Source organism: Eretmochelys imbricata, chromosome 6 (assembly GCF_965152235.1).
Source record: "Eretmochelys imbricata isolate rEreImb1 chromosome 6, rEreImb1.hap1, whole genome shotgun sequence".
In the NCBI taxonomy this organism is placed as follows: Eukaryota; Metazoa; Chordata; order Testudines; family Cheloniidae; genus Eretmochelys; species Eretmochelys imbricata.
Genome location: NC_135577.1, coordinates 5,496,468 through 5,517,368, shown reverse-complemented (window position 1 = coordinate 5,517,368; position 20,901 = coordinate 5,496,468). Strand labels below are relative to the sequence as shown.

Below are 20,901 nucleotides of genomic sequence, written 5' to 3'. Positions count from 1 at the left end.
AGGACCCAGCTCATGCTTTTAAAACACTTAATAAATCAATAAATAATAATAAAAATAATGCCTATTGCTTACATCAGTAGCTCTCTGAGCACTTTACTGTCTTTTTCTTTAATGTTTCTCCCCTCTCAGCACTCTGGGAGACTGGGCAGTGCCACCATCCCCGTTGTAAGGATGGAGAACAGAGGCACAGAGAGGCTAAGTGACTTGCCCAAGGTCACACAGGAAGTCCATTGTGGACCCAGAAATTGAACCCAGGTTTTCTATGTCCTCAGCCAGTGCCTGAACTACAGGACCAGCCTGCCCTTCACTTGAGGATGGCAACGTGGCCTTAGCACAAAATGGTTCCTAACTGGGAGTTGAGCAGCTCTGAGAAGCTGGCTACTTGATGAGTTGCCAAATCATAGCTGTTTGGTGCAGATCTCCTTGGAAAACCTGCCCCTTAGGGTTTTTTTGGTGCAAGACAAACAAGGTTGTCACAAAACCAAGATAATTCACAAAAACCAAGATAATGATGTAAAGAACTCACTCCCCACTTTCACTCCTGTTTACCATTAAAAAACCCATTCCCAACATTTAAATTCACAGAGAATAAATCTTACTGTGTAACATCCTCATAAAGGCCTCTTTCACTTCCTTGTTCCTCAGGCTGTAGATCAGGGGGTTCAACATGGGGATCACAAGGGTATAAAACAAAGAAATGATTTTGTCCTGATCTATGGGGTACTTTGAACTGGGCTGTAAATACATGAAAGAGCCTGTTCCGTAGAAGATAGTGATGGCCGTCAGGTGGGAGGCGCAGGTGGAGAAAGCTTTGAGTTGGCTCTTGGCAGAGTTGATCCTTAGAATGGCAACCACAATGTATATGTAGGAGATAAGGATGATCAAGATAGTAGGTGTTACCACCACAGCGGTACAGGTGAAATGAACAATGTTTGTGGTGTGGGTGTCAGAGCAGGACAGTTTCAGGATCGGGGGTACATCACAGAAGAAATGGTTGATGACATTTGAGTCGCAGAAGGACAAACGGAATATAAACATAGTTTGAACAATTGCATTCACGCAGCCCACTAGGTATGACCCCAGCACCAGCAGCATGCAAAACCGCTTGGACATGATGACAGTGTAGCGCAATGGGTTGCAGATGGCCATGAAGCGATCGTATGCCATGACACCCAAGAGGTAACATTCACAGGACAATGCGATGCATAAGAAGAAGAATTGCAGAGCACACCCAGGGAACAAAATGACTTTTCTTGCTGATACTAAAGTAATCAGTATGCTGGAAGTGATAATGGTGGTGTAAGCAACATCTAAGAGGGCCACGTTGCTGATGAAAAAGTACATGGGGTTGTGAAGCTGGTAGTCAGTCCTGATTAAGGTGACCAAGGAGAGGTTCCCCACTAGGATCAGCAGGTAGATCAACAGAAACATCACAAGGAGGATGACCTGCAGCTTTGGGTCTTGTGTGAATCCCAACAAGACAAACTCACTCACTGCAGTGTGATTCCTCTCCGTCATTTATCCCAGACGCACTCTCCACTGCAGGTGAGAAAGTGAGGCCTACACTAAAAAAGGAGACAAATGAGGGCTGAATGCAAACACCTCAAATTCTGTTACTTTCAACAAAGCATAAACTCTAGGCAGTGGATCCATCTCAGGATTCCATAAGCCTCACACCCACCATGAAGATCTCTGTTTCCCTCCACTGTCTGAACTACATATAGTGATCGGAGTCCAGCACTGGCTTCAAGGTAGGTTTTCTAGCTCAGGGAGTGGTGGCTCATGATCTTGAGATCAATCTTTGCGGCTAACAACACACCCACCTGCACAATGTCATTTCCATGGTCAGATTCTGATACAATCACCCACATCAATTAGTGAGACCACTGGGCAATGAGACTTTTTGCAGGGCAAAGTACTACTTGGGGTGTGAACGTATATGAGGCATGGGTGCTTATGCACTGTCTGTTATGGAGCCAGGCTAGTTGTTTCATTAGCAATAAGGGATATGGGCAGGCAGGGAGTTGCAGGAAAGAGAACTTTATTCAGCAGCCTGGGGCTACCCAGCGTTCTATGCAGAGCCTCTAGCATTTGTGCACAAGTAGCCTGACCCCTGTTCGCACTCCTGAGCTCCTGATCTCACAATAAACTAGGTCCCTCCAGAAAACTGACCCTCTTTCTCCATTTCCACTCCTCACATTACTGCAGTGACTCAGCTCTTAAAACTGCATGGCCGTGTTTATCACAAGCTGAGTTTTACAGCCCTGCCTTTCTGAAGAAAAAAAAAGTTCCTTCACTCAGAGCACCAGATCCAATACCTTTCCTCATGTGAGCAGCAAACTTACCCCAGCCAGGCGGTGGTGCTATTCACTTCGATGGGAGCAATGGTGGGTTCTGATGCTATTCGGCATGTCCGTGGGGATGATCGTCTGGCCCGCAGTGTTTAAGTCTCAAAGGCTGGAATCCATGAAAGGACTCAGACATTGCAGCTCCGAGTATCCTGGCACCTCACGTTTAGGTGCCTAAACAAAAACAAGCACAGCAGTGCAATCCAGAAAGCCGAGTTAGGTACCTCCCTGTAGAATCATAGAACCGTAGCGGTCGAAGGGACTGCAAGGGTCATCCAGTCTCACCCCCTGCCAAGAGGCAGGATTTGTTGTGCCCAAACCATCCAAGGCAGATGGCTCTCTAGCCTCCTTTTGAAAACCTCCAGTGAAGGAGCTTCCACAGTCTCCCTGTACAATGAATGGGGACAGATAGGCACCTTAAAATGCGTTCCACAACAGCCCACAGCATGCCAGGTGGGAAGTCCCCTAAGCTTGCCAGTGGGACCCACCGATTTGCGAAGCACTGCCCCTTCCTCACAGATCGGCACCTCCCTTCCACCTGGATTTATGTGACTCTCTCTACTAGCAACCCACACACAGGTACCCCTCTCCTGGCTTCGTAGCAGTTTCTTGAGGGAATGAATTGGACACTGGCCTCGTTCTACACAGAATGGCGGAAGGAGGCAGCTGTGGTGCTCCTGCCCCCATGATAACTTTTGGCCCAGTGGTTAGAGAACTCGCCCGGGATGTGGAGACCCAGGTTCCATTCCCCTTCCCTGAAAGAGAGGGAAGAAAGTATTTAAACAGGTATCTCCCACCTCTCAGGAGAGCGCTCTAACCTCTGGCCTCTGACATATCGTGTCTCTCCTGTTGAAGCTGTTCCACTGTGGATTAAGAAAGAGCAATTGGTGCAGGGGGAATGGACCCGGGTCTCCTGCCCATGAGGTGTGTGCCCGAACCACTCGCACTCTCTGGTCCAATAATTTTGGCATCCTCATGTTCCACTGCCCAGCTCTCCTCAGCCACTGCCCCTTTGGCAAGGATTCCCATGGCCACAGAAAGCAGGAGCTGAATGTCAGTCCCTTCACTATCTTTACATCATCTCCTTGTCTCCTGTTTCTCTGTCTGTACAGAGCAGACCAGTCCTCCAATCACGTGGCCTCCTCCGGGTCGAGGATGCAGGACCAGTGCAAGGATTAACACGGAGTCAGTGGAGGCAATTGTTTGAAGAGGAGACACAATTAGAGTGCTTGGCTGTGAGGAGGCTTTTCTGGGGGGAGGGAGAGTAGAAGCTCCTGCTCGACTTCCCACTGTTGAGCTCCCATGCCCTCCTTTCTTCCCCACACTTCCCAGTTCTGTTCTGACCTCCCCCTTCCCCTGGAAGCAGAAGCACCAAGGGAAGGGTGAGCCTACCCCTTCCCCACTGCAGTGTGGAGAAGGGGGAAGTTTGGGGTTCCTTCCCTTGACCCAGGAAAAGTAGAGGGAAGAAGCGCCCCCTCCCTCCACCTAATGAAACTGTCCTGGGGAATAATTGTGGGGCAATGGTGGTGGTGGGGGGCGGTGGTGGGGGTTATGTGTGGGGAAGGGCACAGGTGGCTCGACTTCCCATGCCACCAGTTATGCCACTTATGGTTCTGCTCTGTCAGCGTCTCTGAGCTCCCAGAGAGAAAAGGTCCCTTTGAGGACTGTCAAGGTTCCTTCCCCACTCTGAACTCTAGGGTACAGATGTGGGGACCTGCATGAAACCCCCCCAAGCTTACTTTTACCAGCTTAGCTTAAAACTTCCCCAAGGTACAAACTATTTTACCCTTTGCCCTTGGACTTCCACTGCCACCACCAAACGTTTATCTGGGTTTATTGGGAAAATGTTGTTTGGAAACGTCTTTCCCCAAAATATCTTCCCAACCCTTGCACCCCACTTCCTGGGGAAGGTTTGGTAAATTTGCCAATTTGCATAGGTGACCACAGACCCAAACCCTTGGATCCTAGAAAAATAAAAAAAAGCATTCAGTTCTTGAAAAGAAACATTTTAATAGAAGAAACAGTAAAAAGAATCACCTCTGTAAAATCAGGATGGTAAATACCTTACAGGGTAATAAGATTCAAAACATAGAGAATCCCTCTAGGCAAAACCTTAAGTTACAAAAAAGACACACAGACAGGAATATTCATTCTATTCAGCACAGCTTATTTCCTCAGCCATTTAAAGAAATCATAATCTAACGCATATCTAGCTAGATTACTTACTAAGTTCTAAGACTCCATTCCTGTTCTGTCCCTGGCAAAAGCATCACCCAGACAGCCACAGACCCTTTGTTTTTCTCCCTCCTCCCAGCTTTTGAAAGTATCTTGTCTCCTCATTGGTCCTTTTGGTCAGGTGCCAGCAAGGTTACCTTTAGCTTCTTAACCCTTTACAGGTGAGAGGATTTTTCCTCTGGCCAGGAGGGATTTTAAAGGGGTTTACTCTTTCCTTTATATTTATGACAAGGACGATCTCTTATACATTAAGGGATCACAGGAAAATAACAACCCTACATTATTCAAAAGTCAGTTCTTCTTCAGGGCTTGAGGCATCGAACTGGGTTTTCGAAGCCCTAGTGTTTGGACAGTGGATATCCCCACACACACACTCATTATTCTACCACTTCTCCAACGCCCAACCCTCCACCACATCCATTGCTGTGACCATCTCACAAAAGACCTGGCTGCTCCAAGCTTTCCCTCCCACCACACGCACAAACAGATGCAATTCAGCTCTCCTCTCCACCTTTCTCCTTGTCATACATACACAATACACATGTGTGGAAATCTGCCAAAGCCAGGATTCAAAAATCACAGAGCAAGGTGGGCACTGGGATCCAGCCATCTTGAACCACCTTGTTGTTCTGAGGACAGGCTGCCTGCAAACCCTCTGGCTTTGAGCCCTCCCCCTGCACATGAAAGTTTACCTTGAATAACTTTTGAAATGTTCCTTTCCTCAGAGGGTCAGTGGGTGCCAGACACTAGCTGGGATCAACCCCGAGAAGGTGAGAACAGTCTGGGGAGAATCAGAGCCCCAGCGTGCCCAGGGCATTCACAAAACAACATGATGTGAACTGTATAATTCTGATATCCCGGGACTTTTCAAGGAGCTCTCCCTTGCATGCATGACTCCACATGTAGTCCATTAACCCTACCCTAGACCTCCACGAGGATCAGCCATTTTCAAGACAGTCTGAGTAAGGCTGTGGATTTTAGAGCCAATGATAAGTGAGTCTCAACCTTTTCTACAAAAGAGCTACTGCTCTTCTCTAATGAGCCAGATCATCAGCATGTGTACATGGAAAATTGGCTTTAGTGGAACTAGGCAACTGACACCACTTGAGGATGCAACCTTCTTAGAAAAGTCAGGACCTCTGGAGTCAATAAATCTGATCTCCATGAGATTTGCCTCTGAATCAGAATTAATTCAGAATTGCCAGCACCAAAAGAGAATATTTATTCCACTTCCCTCAGAACCAGAGCAATTAAACCTATCTGCAGGAGGGAGACATCTGTTACTCTTGACTGCAAAGCAGATTGTGTGTGGAGGTCTGGTTTATAGACTTGTTTCAGTGGCTTTTGGGATGGACTCCTTGGAGAGCCCCAGAGTTCTTCAGTTCAGGGCAGACACAGATGGGATCATTAAAATCTTCACGTCCCCTAGGGATAACTACACAAATATGTGTTGTTTCCAATTATTGCTCAAACTTCTGGGTGTTTTCTTTCTTCCCCTTTTCTTTGTTTCAAAGAGAACTGGCCCATTCCTCCCCTCCCATCCCCCGAATCCTGATCAGATGCTCATGGGGTCACTCACCTCAGAAGGTGCAAAATGTGATATGTATTGGAAAATAGATTCAAAACTGGTCCCTTTAATTAGAGCCCTGCAAATCCGCAGATATCCATTTTATATCTGTGGACAATTTATGTGGATCATGGACCGGATGCAGACACAAACTTTGAATCTGGAGCCCTGAAAACCTGTGGATATTCGCTTTATATCCATGGATCATTTTTGCGGATCGGATGCTGTTACAAATTTTGTATCCACACAGGACGCTGGTTTTAGACTCTTGAGAGCTACAGCCCCATTGAAAATTGATGAAAATGTCACTCAGGCACTTTTGATGTCAGCCCAGGTGTTTAAATATGGGCACTCAAAGTTAAAGCACTTTTTTTTTTAAATTTGAGCACTCACCGTCTTTGCCTCACTTCCTCACTATGTAAAATGCAGATAATACTTTCCCTGGAACTTGTACTGGTCACTCCCTTAGGCACTTCTGAATATCTCACCCTAAAAAAAATGGCTTTTCCCAGAAGTGCTGTCTCTTTGAACCATTTCAGAACTCATATAGGAATTTTCTCACTCATACTGTCAGTTCCACCCCTTAAAATTGCTCAGGCTTGAGTCTATCCATGTGACTCATGTAATTACAAATGTAGTCTTACCTTGCTCATATCTATTCAGATTGCTACTGCAAAGATAATTTTTCTAGCCCATTGGTTTGACCATGATATCCCTTTACCAGCTCCCCTTTCTCTATGCTTGTCTTCATTTTCAGGACCCTTCACAACCTGTCCCAGATGACCCTAACACCATTCACTATTGAAAGGTCACCATTCACCTCAGATTGGTCAGTAAGCACAGCCTTCATCACCCACTTGTTAAATTTTCAGACAAGAACCATTGTGCTTTCCTCCCATGCCCCTCACACTTGGGAGGAGCTCCCTAGAAATAGTCACAAAGCTTTCTCATTATCCTCCTTCCAGTCCCTCCTGAAAACTCACGTTTGCTCTCACTGTCTCCAGAAACTTGACAATGATTAGGCCACTGTTTTATTGAGACAACTGCCCAGTGTTGTGTCTCTGTTTTCTCGTACTGCCCCACCTGTCTAACATCTGTGGACTCCTGTCTTAGACTGCAAACTCTTTAAGGCCAGGACTGTCTCTCTGTTGTGTCTATGCGTACAGCACCTAGCACAATGGGGTGCTGGTGGGCTCCTAGGTGCCCACATTAATACAAATAAGAACAGTAAGAATGAAGGCTGTATATTGGAGCAGGAGCCAAATCACATGGATCTAATTGCAAACTCTCTGGGGTATTTTACTATATGTTTTTCAAATAATAAAATAATAAAATAAAATAATTATAATAATAAATAACTAATTTGTAGAGTTTAAGGCCAGAAGGCAACTATCAGATAGTCTAGTTTCCTGCATATCACAGACCACAAACTGTTAAAAATATAAAAACAGAGCAAGGGGAATGTCTGACAGGTATGGCAATTTCTTGCCATATTTTTGGGGAGAGCTTACTGTAATAAGTTTATGTAACATTGTAGGCCAGTGAATATATGGAATTGCATGGCAGAGGGGACCACAGTGCTCCATTGGGAGGTAATTAGACAAATTCTCTCAGATTCTTCAGAGATCAACAGACAAAGAAAGGGCTTTTGGATCAATAACCTGAGTTTAAACTGACTCAGGTCCGCCTTTCTGATCCAGCAAATGCACAGAACTTCTGTCCAAGGAGAGGACCCCCAGCACTTAGGGAAGGGTTGGAAGGACTGTCACCTGCCGAAGCCCTTATTGGAGTTGAGAGGGTGGGCAGTGATCTCTGGAAAGCTTTTTAGTGGGTGTGTAGATTCTTTTACTGTTTTAATTTGTTTTCTGTGTAACACTTTTACCTTAAGGATAAATGTGCTTGCTTAGAAAGATCTGTGTGATAACTATGACAATTATACTGTTTTCTATCTCTGAGGAGAAAAGTAAAGCAGGCTGGCTCATGGAATCTCACTTGCTGGGGAATTCACAGTATAGGCAGGGAACTTTACAGCCTGGAAAATTTTGGTCAGAAAGGGGCGGGACCTTGTCCACATCCGAGAGAGGTGACAGGTGGGGAGCCATAAATCTAAGAGTCGGGACACTTTCTGGACTGCAGAGGGGGAATACAAGGGCAGTTGCCCTGAACTGTGCCAGAAGACAATTGTTATTTTCCCCCAACAAATTATTTTATTTATTTAAATTAAAAATGCATGACATTTCAATGGTTACCCAGGGTTTTCAGAACCCAAAGCAGTGGTAACTTAACTGTTTCACCCCAGGCAATGTCAGGAATAAATCAATGGGAACACAGCAATTCTGTCTGATGAAAGATTAATACAAGTAAGCTTGCTCTTATCTCAAACTACGATGTATTAGATTTAAGCACACACAGACATAAGCAATAGGTTTAGAACATCCAAAATAAATACGTAGAATCTGAGATGGTATTGAGAAATTGGCAGCAGGTCCGTGATGGCCAGTCACTTCCCTGCCAGGGAGTATGGGGTCAGAAAAACGATCTCCCAGGACAGCTTCAGAAAGCTGCTGTAAAGTACACTTTTTTATCTAGTCTTTTTATAACTAACGTTTACCAAACGCATAGCTCATAGTGACCCCTACTGGGTCAGTACCTCTCCTAACTTCAATAAATTACTTATCAACAAACATTCCTAACAATCTTTTTCATAATAAGCGTCTATATTAAAGGCGCCAAAATGCAAAGTCCTCATCCACTTATTTTCTTTCAGTCTCAATTTGTTGACTCTTTTCTACCCTCCTCCCATTCCGATTAGCAGAAACTGCAAATGTGTAGTGAACATTTGACTTTGCCTCCAGAAGCCCTGCTTGTTCAAATTAACTCTTAACTATGTGATGTTCTATTTTATTAATTCACAGTGGCTGAATGCAGACAATATGGTTGCAATTAGCTTAATCAAAATCTGGGGTACACCCCACCCCCTCCAATCTGGGACAATACAACCAGCTCCATAGTTGTTTGAAAAAATGGAGGGAAGTTGTGTGTGGAAATTTTCACAAAAAGCTCACTGAAAGTTTTCATTTTTCCTGGCTGTTTTTGTTTCTTACATTTTTTGAAATATTCTTGAAGTATTTTTAAAAATGTTAAGACTTTCAGCCACTGGTCCTGAAAGTCACCCTCACCTCTTTTCAGGGAGAATTTCAGAATGAGCATATGGAGCAATGCCTCACAACGTGCACTTCACTAACAACTTTTGTATGAAAATTTCACACCACCTTTTCAAATTATGGAGTAGAAAAGTGACTTTGAGAGTGAAATGAAAAAATGTGATGTGTAGAAAGATGATAATTCTGCAAACTAACAATATTCAGTAGGCATTTTAGAGAAAAGGTTTCCTCTGTTGTCATTCTCTTTTAGTATGAATGCTTTCCATATTTAAGGCTTAGGAAACACTGGTTTATAGTTTCTTGAAGTGAATATTGACAGATGTGCAGTTTCCTCGATCAATATGGTATGTTCCCATGAGAAACTAAATCCTGATGTCCGTGGCAAGAGAAATCAATATTTTCTGATTGTTACACTCAAGAAGATAATCCTGAATCATGACTGATGAGAAAACAAACATGTGATGTGTTTTTATCATTTACCTCTTCAGAAATGAACAATAGAGGTCTGGAGCAATGTGTGCTAACAGTGTCTGAATTCTGATGATAATAAACTGAACTTCTGCTTGAGTTACCAGAGGAAAAATACTAAAAAGCAATTTTCTAATGTACATTTATCTTATTCCCCTTTAAAGCTTTAATATACGAATCATATTCATGACTATAACAGAGATTTCCAGAGATTTCCAGTGAAAATATTCATGCACCAATTTTCAAACATGGCCTCCTAAGTGGAACATCTCAGTCCCATATTTGGATCTTCAAGTCAACAATTAAGTACATAAAATGGGCATTTATAAGCCCAAGAGACAACGTGAGAAGGCTATTCTTCCTGTTTAAAAGAACACAGTTGAACAATAGGCTTAGTGAGTGTATATAACAATACAATAGAAATAAACTGCAATACATGTTCATATAACTTAGCTTTTCATATTGAGTTGGCCATCAACTTCTAGTGTTCTTTGAGTGGAATATTGATATTGGTTTACTTTTGGTCAAAATCTATTTATTTGGTTAATACAGCTCAATATTCACTGTGAGAGTAATCAACATTGACTTTTTTATTGATGATATGCCTTAATCTGTGTCTTGACAGGTGATTTTATTCAGCACCTTAAAGTCATCTCCTATCCCGAATACATGGAGAATACAAACAATGTGTCTGAATTCATTCTGTTGGGATTCTCCCAGGATCAGAAGTTACAGCGAGTGTGTTTTGTGCTGTTTTTACTTTTCTATATACTTATCACACTGGGAAATCTGCTCATCATTGTCACCATAAAGTGCAGTGAGTGTCTGAACTCCCCTGTGTATTTCTTCCTGAGCTTCCTGTCCTTCGTAGACATCTGCTATCCCTCGGTCACAGCCCCAAAGCTGATTGCAGACTTGCTTGTTGAGAGGAGAACCATCTCCTTTGCTGGCTGCATAGCACCGCTGTTCAGTTTCCTCCTCACAGTGATGGCGTTTGATCATTACATTGCGATCTGCAAACCCCTCCATTATATGGCCATTATGAACAAGGAGGTGTGCAGCTGGTGGTGGCTTCATGGGTGGGGGACTTTGTGCATTCCATGGTTCAGACTCTCCTGACTGTACAGTTACCCTTCTGTGTACCTGTCAAGGTTCCTTCCCCATTCTGAACTCTAGGGTACAGATGTGGGGACCTGCATGAAAACCTCCTAAGCTTATTTTTACCAGCTTAGGTTAAAACTTCCCCAAGGTACAAACTATTTTCCTTTTTCCCTTGGACTTTATTGCTGTCACCACCAAGCGTCTAACAGATATATAACTGGGAAAGAGCCTGCTTGGAAACATCTTTCCCCAAAAAATCCTCCCCAAACCCTACACCCCCTTTCCTGGGGAAGGCTTGATAAAAATCCTCACAAATTTGCATTGGTGAACACAGACCCAAACCCTTGGATCTTAAGAACAATGAAAAAGCAATCAGGTTCTTAAAAGAATTTTAATAGAAGAAAAAGTAAAAGAATCACCTCAGTAAAATCAGGATGGTAAATACCTTACAGGGTAATTAGATTCAAAACATAGAGAATTCCTCTAGGCAAAACCTTAAGTTACAAAAAGACACAAAAACAGGAATATCCATTCAATTCAGCACAGCTTATTTTCTCAGCCATTTAAAGAAATCAGAATCTAACGCACATCTAGCTAGATTACTTACTAAGTTCTAAGACTCCATTCCTGTTCTGATTCCTGCAAAAGCATCACACAGACAGAGAGAGCCTTTGTTCCCTCCCCCACCCCCCAGCTTTTGAAACTATCTTGTCTCCTCCTTGGTCATTTTGGTCAGGTGCCAGCCAGGTTATCCGAGCTTCTTAACCCTTTACAGGTGAAAGAGTTTTTCCTCTGGCCAGGAGGGATTTTAAAGGTGTTTACCCTTCCCTTTATATTTATGACAAGGCCCAATGAGATTGACCATGGGGAAGAAAAGTGGCATTTGGAGTGAAATGAAAAATGTGAATGGGGATAGCTCTACAATGTCATGGGGGAAGTGGGGTGGAATGTAAGTATTTGCCAGGGATTTTCAGGAAATCTGTGTCTATTCATTTCAGTTCTTTAGGGAAAGTCCAAATGTTTCCCTCTGAATTCAGAGCTTCAAGCTGCTATCTTTCTGCTACTTCTGCCTTGGTTATGTTTTAATAATACTGCTTGTAAGATTATTGAAAACACACCTATTTAAATTTTAAGTAAATTTTCTTTTCTCTTTGTATAAAAGTTTATTATTATTTAGTGTATAAACACCCACAGACACGGGAACTAGAGGTACAGGGGGTGCTGCAATGCCCGCATGTTTTTGAGGGGTCCCAGCTGCTGCCCCACACCCAGCATCCCGGATGCCACTCTGCGCCAAGGGTCCTGGCTGCCGGCACAGTGCTCAAGATCCAGGCTTCCACCCCCACACCCAGGGACCTACCTGCACCAAGGACTCCACTGCTGTCCCCATGCCTGGGGCTCCACTTCTGGGCTTGTGCCCCAGGTCCCTGATACCGCCCCACCTTGGAGTCCTAGCTGCCAGCCCCATGCCTACCACCAGCTGTGGCCCCAACCTCGGCCCCCTTACCCCATCCAGGTCACTCACTCCATGAGACACGGCCCTGCTCATAGCCCAGCTCTGGGGAGTGGTGGGGTGGACAGGGGTAAGAGGGCTGGCTTTCAGCACCCCCACTGTTAAAAATGTTCCAGACACCCAATTACTGACTCAGTTTTGGTGGAATCTTTTCCTATGAGCATTGTATTTCATAATTCACCAACAGGTTGTTCCTTTCACCTTCCTCTCAAGCAGCTGTGGGTGGTGACTTTCAGACAAAAGAAACAGTGATCTGATCTGGAACAGCAGTTATGGTTAAATGACAAAAGAGAGAGAACCCCCCACATTTGACAGATGTTAGTCATGTTGTTTAATGAACTTATTGAGGTGTTTCAATCCTAAGAGGAGCAAGGCCATATAAGAACCGATATGGAATCCAATGAAACTTATTCATACATTTTAAGGGGAGATGGGACCATGAGCTCATCTGTCCTGACCTCCTATCTATCACAGGAAGCTAGTCAGAGATATAGAACCCAAGCAATTAATTCCTATGTTAACTACAGCATATTTTTTAGAAAAAAAAATAAATTATTGAAAAATTTCCAATGACAGAGAGTTCACCACAACCCTAAGAAAGTTGTTACAATGGTTCTTTAGAATACACTAGAAATCCTAATGTTTTAAAAATAATACACACTCTTTGAGTATAATTAAAAAGCTGCTTTCAGTGAAGTCCTGCAATGATTGAACATGTAAACAACTTGCAACAGCAAATTATTATTGACAACATTTTAAGAGGTTCACCAGAACACCTAGAAAGACATGGTTCTGGCACAAGGAGACTAAAATAATAATAATAATAAAAATCTATGTTAGCTTCTGGATTCTCAGCATTTTGTTAATCAGGCCAGTTATTTGAGTGAGTAAATATGGACCCAGGGCCCTACATTAGACATTCATTTAAAAAGAAACCTTGACCTTCTCTCTGAATGAAATAATTGGATAAAACCTTTAGTTCTCACTGAGATTTGAACACAGATTGCTGTTTTTAGAGCTGATAGCGATAACCATTACAGCATCATTAAAGGAGTTCCACTCTTGATTTACACAGCAACATAAATCTTAAACACACAGACTTGGAAATTTCTCTCTCTGGTCAAAATTTCAGAGAAGAGAATATTGTTACCAAAATTACTTGCTTGACCAAAAGATCTAGCCCTCTTGACCTAACTACAGATCTTTGTGGTTCCATTTAATCTTTTCTTGGTCCCTCTTTGCCTCTTCCATGTGCATATTCTGAAGTGAAGTCGCAACAGTAACATGGAAATAACTGTAATGGCATAAATTACAATGACAACATTACAGGAGAATGAAAGTCCAAAGCAAATACATTGGTGGTATGTGAATGGGATTGAAGCTTATATCATCACAAGCATTAGTGCCCATTGCCACACTTCTCCATATCTCCTCCCTGAAAGTTATATATTCCTTGAGGAATGTGTCCAAGACTTACTACAGACTTCTTATTGAGAGGCTGCAAGTATCTGAAAAAAGAGAATAGAGCTAACCACATATCAAAAGCTATTTCCATGGATGGTAGGCTACAAAATCTACAGAACTATTACTTTAAAAGTCCTAATAAGTTTCTAAGGATAGGAATCCCAAGGCTAGAATTTCAAAGTGTGACTGAACTATAAAAGTGAGGGCACCAATACTCCCAAGTTCTCTCTCTCTTTTCCACCGAAGAAGATGAAGATGATGAAGACGGCCAGCCTGTGGACTTTGGATGCAGATCCTGATCTGAAACTTGGTCAGCAATGATTATGGGAACTTGTGGTAAGACCTCCACCTTATACCAAGTCTGGTTTCATAAGCTGAGAAAGTCTTTTATCTTTATTTTTCTTGTAACCATTTCTGAGTTTAACACCTTATTTTTTGTCGTCACTGAAAATCTATGTCTTTGCACTCAAATAAACGTTTTTGTTCTTTTATCAAAATAAATCCAATGTTGTGAATTGTGGGGGTAACTCCATTTAGGATGTCAAGTTTTTGCATATTTTATCCTTACAGGGACGACAGAGACCTTTGTTATCTGAGTTGTCCAGGACAAGGTTGGACAGGGCAGTACAGAATACACATTTGGTGGGGGAAAATCTAGGACTTAGAGAATGTTGGGCTCACCCTGAATGTGGTAACCAAGGCTGGTGGAAGCCAGAGTTTGACTGGAGTGTGCTAGCAGGCTGTATCTGTACACAGACCTACAGGGTGTGACTTGCATGCTCAAAGGCTATTTGTGAGTGGCTCAGGTGGGAACTACAGCAGCAAGGCATTACAAGGCACCCAAAGTTGCAGGGCAGGGGTGACGCAGACCCTCCCTGGTCTGGAATGCATCCAAATGTCATAATGACAATCAACAACCCACAACCCATTAGAATCAATGAGGGAATAGTCCTGTGTCCCATAGGTTTCTCTGAGCTTTGCAACAAGCAAACTATAACAAACCTGCTTTAGCAATGAAACAGAAGGAAGTCGCTCCTGCCCCAAGCTAAGGCTTTGAATTACTGAGACATGTAAACATAGGGTTGGGGCCATGCCCCAAACTGAAGGGAAAACAGGAAATGTAGGAAGCAGCTCAGGAGAGGCTGATCTTGAGTAGGAGTCAAGAGAGACTGAGCCATCCCTCGCCTATACCCCCTTGGGCCCTGGGGCAGGACCTGGTGGAGAGGGAGAGCCTGGATACCCCTACCCTTTTCTTCTCCTCCATCAACCCCCAGAGACCTCAGAGGGATCTAGGGGTAGTAGGGAGGTTATGAACTGTGACTTGGCTGCTGGGCCCACCAGGCTGCCCAGAAAACCCATCCTAAAACTCAGAGAGATAGTTTGGCAGCAGCCGGACCACTAGGCCTGCTAGACCTCAACAAAACCCCTCTGCAAAATCTGTGATGGGTTAATTCCTCCCCCTCTCCCCCGAGGAAGATGTTATCTTGAAAATTGAGTTGCTGGTCTCAGTTGTGCTCAGCTAAGAGACTTAGGAACCCACTTCCATTGAATTCCAATGGAGGTTTGGGCTATGAACTCCCTCAAGCTTCTTTGATAATCCCAGAAATTCCTAATGTTCAGGTATTTATATCCCCACCCAAGAAACCATAGATTGATAACTGGCTCTGGCTGGGACCCTGGTAGGCAGCCTGGGCACAGGTGCCGAAGAGTGAGAGAATGAACTCCCCCTTGCTCCCACTCCTGACGATTCCGTTATCAAGAAATCTGCTGTCCGCAGAGGCAGAGGCTATTTTGTAAGGCAGAGGTGATGCATCACGTGACTGAGGACAAAGACATACACCCACTGTGCTGTCGCCTGAGGACTTACATTCGTTCTTTCTTGTTCTGTTTTCCTTCATCCAGCATGAAAGTCATTCCGACATTTGGTTCCTCTCTGTGTGTATGTTAAATATATATTCCCTATGAATATAAATGAACTTGTTCCAAGCCCCCACCCAGAACAAACCATCGACCCCTCCCATAGACTCCACGTCTTTTTTAAGCCCCACATTCAGACATGAGTTGGTTTAAGATTCTGAAACACTCACATATATTTTTATCCCTTAGGCTATGTCTATGCTATACAGCTTTTAGTGACATGGCTGGGTTGCTAAAATTTGAGCAGTGTTAACACTGTTGGTCGGCACTTTTGCTAACAAAATACTTCTACCCCCAATGAGTAAGATTTGCATCGTCGACAGGAGAGCGCTCCCACCGACAACGCGGTCGTTCACACAGGCACCTCTCACTGCAAACTTTTGTCTTTCGAGGGGTGGGGGGAGGTTAAGTACCTGTGAATGACAAAAGTTTTGTCTTTCAATTACCGTTGTAGACATGGACTTAGTGTTTTCAGTGTCCAACTGAGACCAGGAGTAGAGGTGCTGGGACTCTCATGAGAAAGTGGATGTTTGCCACCCACTTTTTGCTCATTGCCAGCCCAGTGTTATAGGTTCCAGATATTTGCTGTGCACAGAAAAGTTTGGATGCTTAAACAAAACAGACATACATTCTGAGAGCCAGAGCCTGGCCTAGCTCTACGGGGGTCATTCACACACAAGGAGGAGCAGGACCCCACAGACTTGACCCTACGTAGGGGACACAATGGGGAAAGTGGGGGCTTCACAGCAGACACACAGGTGGGTGGAAAGTTGGCAGAGCATTGCCTCTTCCCCTCTGTCTCAATGAGCCCACATAGGTGAGGGTAGCTATCGACTCCAGCACCTGAGTCACAATTCAATCCCTGACCTCCTCCTGGGGTGGTGTAGTTAAGCACTGCCCCTTACACAGAGCAGGTGATCAAAGCACAGTGTAGCCCTGAACCTCTAAATAATTCCCAATCTCTTGAGCCATCCAATCTGCCCAACCTGCACAACACCTAGCATTGAAAAGTCTCCATATTCCATTCCCAGTGCTTTGAATCACTCAGTCTCAGCGATCTAGGGACACACTGGGACCAATTACCGACATGCATCACAACGGCCTGGCATGGTGTTATACAAATCACTTCTCCACAAATACACTTGGCCCCAGCAACAAGAAGATAGCTGAAGCTCCTTCGTCTGTCTGACGGTCCGAGCTTGGAGAGACTTAAGGTCCCAACAGACTGTAAAGGAATATAAATCAGCCCCCTGCCCTTCCTCCAGATGGGAATCTCTTGGACCCATCACATAAATGATTCATCCTTACGCAGGTAGGTTTGCTTTGTCTGGGTGTAGCACTGCAGAAGGGAGGGGGGAAGAGTAAAAACCTATTGCGAGCAGCAAGAAAAATCTCACGATCCACTGGAAAGTCGGTTTGAAGGTATAATTTTGACCTAAAACTTCCTAACTGATCTGAGAGCTACTTATGTAGGAAACGACCCCTTCAGCTGAAGCTGCTACATCCAGAATCTAAGGAGCAGCCCTGGGTGCAGACCCACCAGCAGTACACAGCAGGTGAATCATTGTGTCACTCGGCTGTAGCCTGGGCTTGGGCTGTGTCTGGGGAGAGGGATGGTGCTGCAGATAACAGCAGAATGTTTTTGATTCATTTCCTGTGCTGTAGTTATTAACTGTCCGCCCAAACTCTGAGTCCTTTCTCCTCTCGCCCCCTTGTATGAGGCCACCTTGTAAGATCCCAATGGGTAGTGTATACATCCCAGTTCATCGTCTGAGCTTTACAGGTTCGGCAACTGCCCTGCACTGGCTAGAGGTTAATAATGCCTATGAGATTTCCAGGAAGAGGCACCAGAATTGACCCCAAGAATCATTCACACCAAAGCAACAGTGTTAGCCCTGGCAACACAATACTGGGAGTGTAAGGGTCACAGAAATTACCTTCCAAAGGAGTTATTCTGAAATAAAAAGGTGAACTATTTCAATTTTGACATTTTTGAAATAATGTGTTTCAAGGTTTTGTTTTGAAATGACGTTTTGTTTCCAAAAATCTGTTAGATTTAACTTGAAAAAAAAGGGAGAAGAGGGTAAAAACCTGACAACGAAATGATTTATTTTGGGGGAGAAGGGAACAAGTGGGTGTTATTTGGGGATTTTTCAGGTCAGCCACTGAACCAAAAAACAAAACAAAAAAACCCCAAAACTAACCACCCAGCTCTAATGCAAACTCTCTTGATTTCTGCTGTGGGGGGGAAAGGTTTTTCAACTGAGCCAACAGTGAACTTCACCCTCTGGCAATCAAGTCGGCACTATGCTACAGTTTTATGCCAATAGTTGCTCTTTGCAGATTGTCCACATCAAAAGAGAAAGAATGAGATACGCACAAATGGGTAAAAATATTCTTACTTTCAGCAAACAACGGTCTCAAATGGACTAAAATGCTGTCATTGGTCGTATGGAATTCCAGGTCCTCACACTGTTTTTTATTTCTACAGAAATTCCCTCTGTGCAGGTCTCTCCTCAAAGCCCACGTGAAGCAATGGCCCAGGGAAATGACACTACCGTGACTGAATTCATCCTTGCAGGATTCACTGACCATCCAGAACTGCAGGTTGCCCTCTTCCTCATATTTCTGGTGATCTATGTTCTCGCCTTGCTGGGGAATTCTGGGATGATTGCCCTAATCTGGACGGGCTCCCGATTTCACACCCCCATGTATCTCTTGCTCAGCAACTTGTCACTCGTTGACCTTGGCTACTCCTCATCCATCGCCCCCAGGGTGCTGGTGAGCCCTCAAGGGAGAGTAAGGCCATTTCCTACGCTGGATGTGCTGCACAGATGTACTTTTTTCTTGCCTTTGCCACCACTGATTCTTTCCTCCTTACGGTGATGGCCTATGACTGTTATGTGGCCATCTGTAATCCACTGCTCTATAGGCTCATCATATCCAAGAGGTCCTGCATCTGGCTCTTGGCTAGCTCCTACATGGCTGGGGTTGCAAATGCAACCGTGTTTACCAGCTGCACCTTTCAGCTGTCCTTCTGAGGGCCCAATGTAATCGATCATTACTTTTGTGATGTCCTTCCACTCATGCGGCTCTCCTGCACCAACACTCACAACAATGAAATGTTGCTTTCTATCTTTGCTAGTTCCATACAACTGACTACCATACTGATCATTCTCTTCTCGTATCTGTATGTTACTGCTGCCATACTGAGGATCCGCTCCTCTGAGGGCAGGCGCAAAGCCTTCTCCACCTGCACCTCCCACCTGACAGCCGTAGCTATATTCTATGGGACAACGTTCTTTATCTACTTACAACCCAGTTCCACCTCCTCACTGGAGCAGGACCAGGTGATCTCTGTGTTCTACACGATGGTGATCCCCATGCTGAACCCTCCGATCTACATCCTGAGGAACAAGGAGGTGAAGGACGCCCTGGGGAGAATGTTAGAGAGAAGAAAGTTCTCTCAGCAGCTTTGATGAATAATTTAATCATCTTTTGGACTAAAGTGACAATATTCTTTCCATTCCCTTCCACTCTATGTAATTTTATAATGAAAATAAAAACTCTAATGTGTTCAAGTTTTAAGAATAATGTTTTAGAGGTGGCATTGTCCAACAAGTAAGACACTCAGAAGATCTGGTGTGACAGATATTGCAACCCCATGCAGTATCTTTGGGACCATTATATGAACTTGCGTTATAAGAATGGTTTATGAATGACTCTGTTCTACTCCAGGGGGGAGGGTTCCTGCAGCTCCTTCCGGAACTAAAACCTGTGGGGGGGCGGGTGATTAAGGCAAGTCCCTGAGACTAAACTCCAGAGAAATTCCAAGGGGAGTGGAGTCTGTCTCATTCAGGACCCTTGAACTTGTAACCCCCCAGCAAGGACACCTGCTTTTAGGTTTTCCTGTTCCTCAGCTGTCACCTCTCTTGGGTGGAGATGTACACCTCTTGCCCTCTTGATTGGGGTTTTTTGGGGCTCCACAGTTCCCTACCTACACTGTGAATTCCCCAGTAAGCCAGACTGCCTAAGACAACCTGCTATACTTTTCTTCTGAGATAGACAATGGTGTTATAAGTTACCACACCACTCTTTCTAAGCAAACAAATTTATTCTCAAGGGGAAAGCATTATAGAGAAAACTTTAAAAGCAATAAAAGAACCTACATACATGCTAACAACCTCACCAGAGATCACCCCAGCTCCAACAAGGGCTCTAGATGCTGAACAGTAATTCAAACCTTACCACCAAGGGTTTTTTCTATGGTTAAAAGCTCACACCGCCTTTTGCTCAGAACAAACACACAGACTGGGCCATGTCCTTCCAAACCAGGAAGGATTGAGGCAGCCCTTGGACAGACGGTCCTGTCTGTTTGGAGCACTAGAAATAAGGCTCTGAATCAGTTTTAACTAAAGCTATTTAACTCAAAGTCCTTTCTGTGTCCATTGACCCTTAAAGAATCCAGTTTGAACAAGCATATGTAAGCCTTTCTCCAGGTGGTGGTAGCTCTCTGGAGGTGTTACAATTTGAGTAAATTTGCATCTCCAACCTGTTCTTAATTTTTGGAGGGTGGTATTCCTCCTGTCCCATGTAATCAAACACAGTCCCTAGAACACAATGATACATACATTTAATTCAATAAGATTTCACAGAATTCAGTAACGTTTGTGCAGAATATTGTGGGAAATTGCCATCATAGAGTCTACGGATAGACAAGATAGGTGAGATAATATCTTTTATTGGACCAGCTTCTGTTGGTGCAACAAGCTTTCAAGCTCTACAGAGCCCTTCTTCAGACCTGGGGAAGGGCCTATAGGAGAGAGAAGGAGGGTACGGGACACCAGGGTTCCTGGGTTCTATACCCAGGTCTGAGAGGGTCTAGTAGGTTAGAGAAAACAGGGTTCGCACCCATTCTGTGCCTGAATCTTCTTGCTCAGAGTGACAATGCCCTCTCTTAAAGTTCTCTTCATAGAGGACAGAAACCAGGAATTCTAGTTCCCAGACATACCCTACTCCCCAGCCAAAGCTAGGAACAGAACAGAGAAGCCTAAACTCTCAGCCCTTCCCTACAAAAGCCCATAGATGTAGGATTATCTTAAGTTGCCCAACACTCCTCCTTAG

At 44.2% G+C, this 20,901-nt stretch overlaps 1 protein-coding gene and 1 pseudogene across 1 annotated transcript; one reads left to right on the top strand and one right to left on the bottom strand.

The window, feature by feature from the left end:
* Positions 1-579: 579 nt before the first annotated feature.
* On the bottom strand, positions 580-1,518 carry LOC144265998 (olfactory receptor 5AR1-like). The gene has a single exon (XM_077819115.1). It carries the CDS (start codon positions 1,516-1,518, stop codon positions 580-582), a length of 939 nt encoding a protein of 312 aa, XP_077675241.1.
* A 16,794-nt stretch (positions 1,519-18,312) lies between these two features.
* On the top strand, positions 18,313-19,256 carry LOC144265992 (olfactory receptor 5J3-like; annotated as a pseudogene).
* The last annotated feature ends 1,645 nt before the right edge of the window (positions 19,257-20,901 follow it).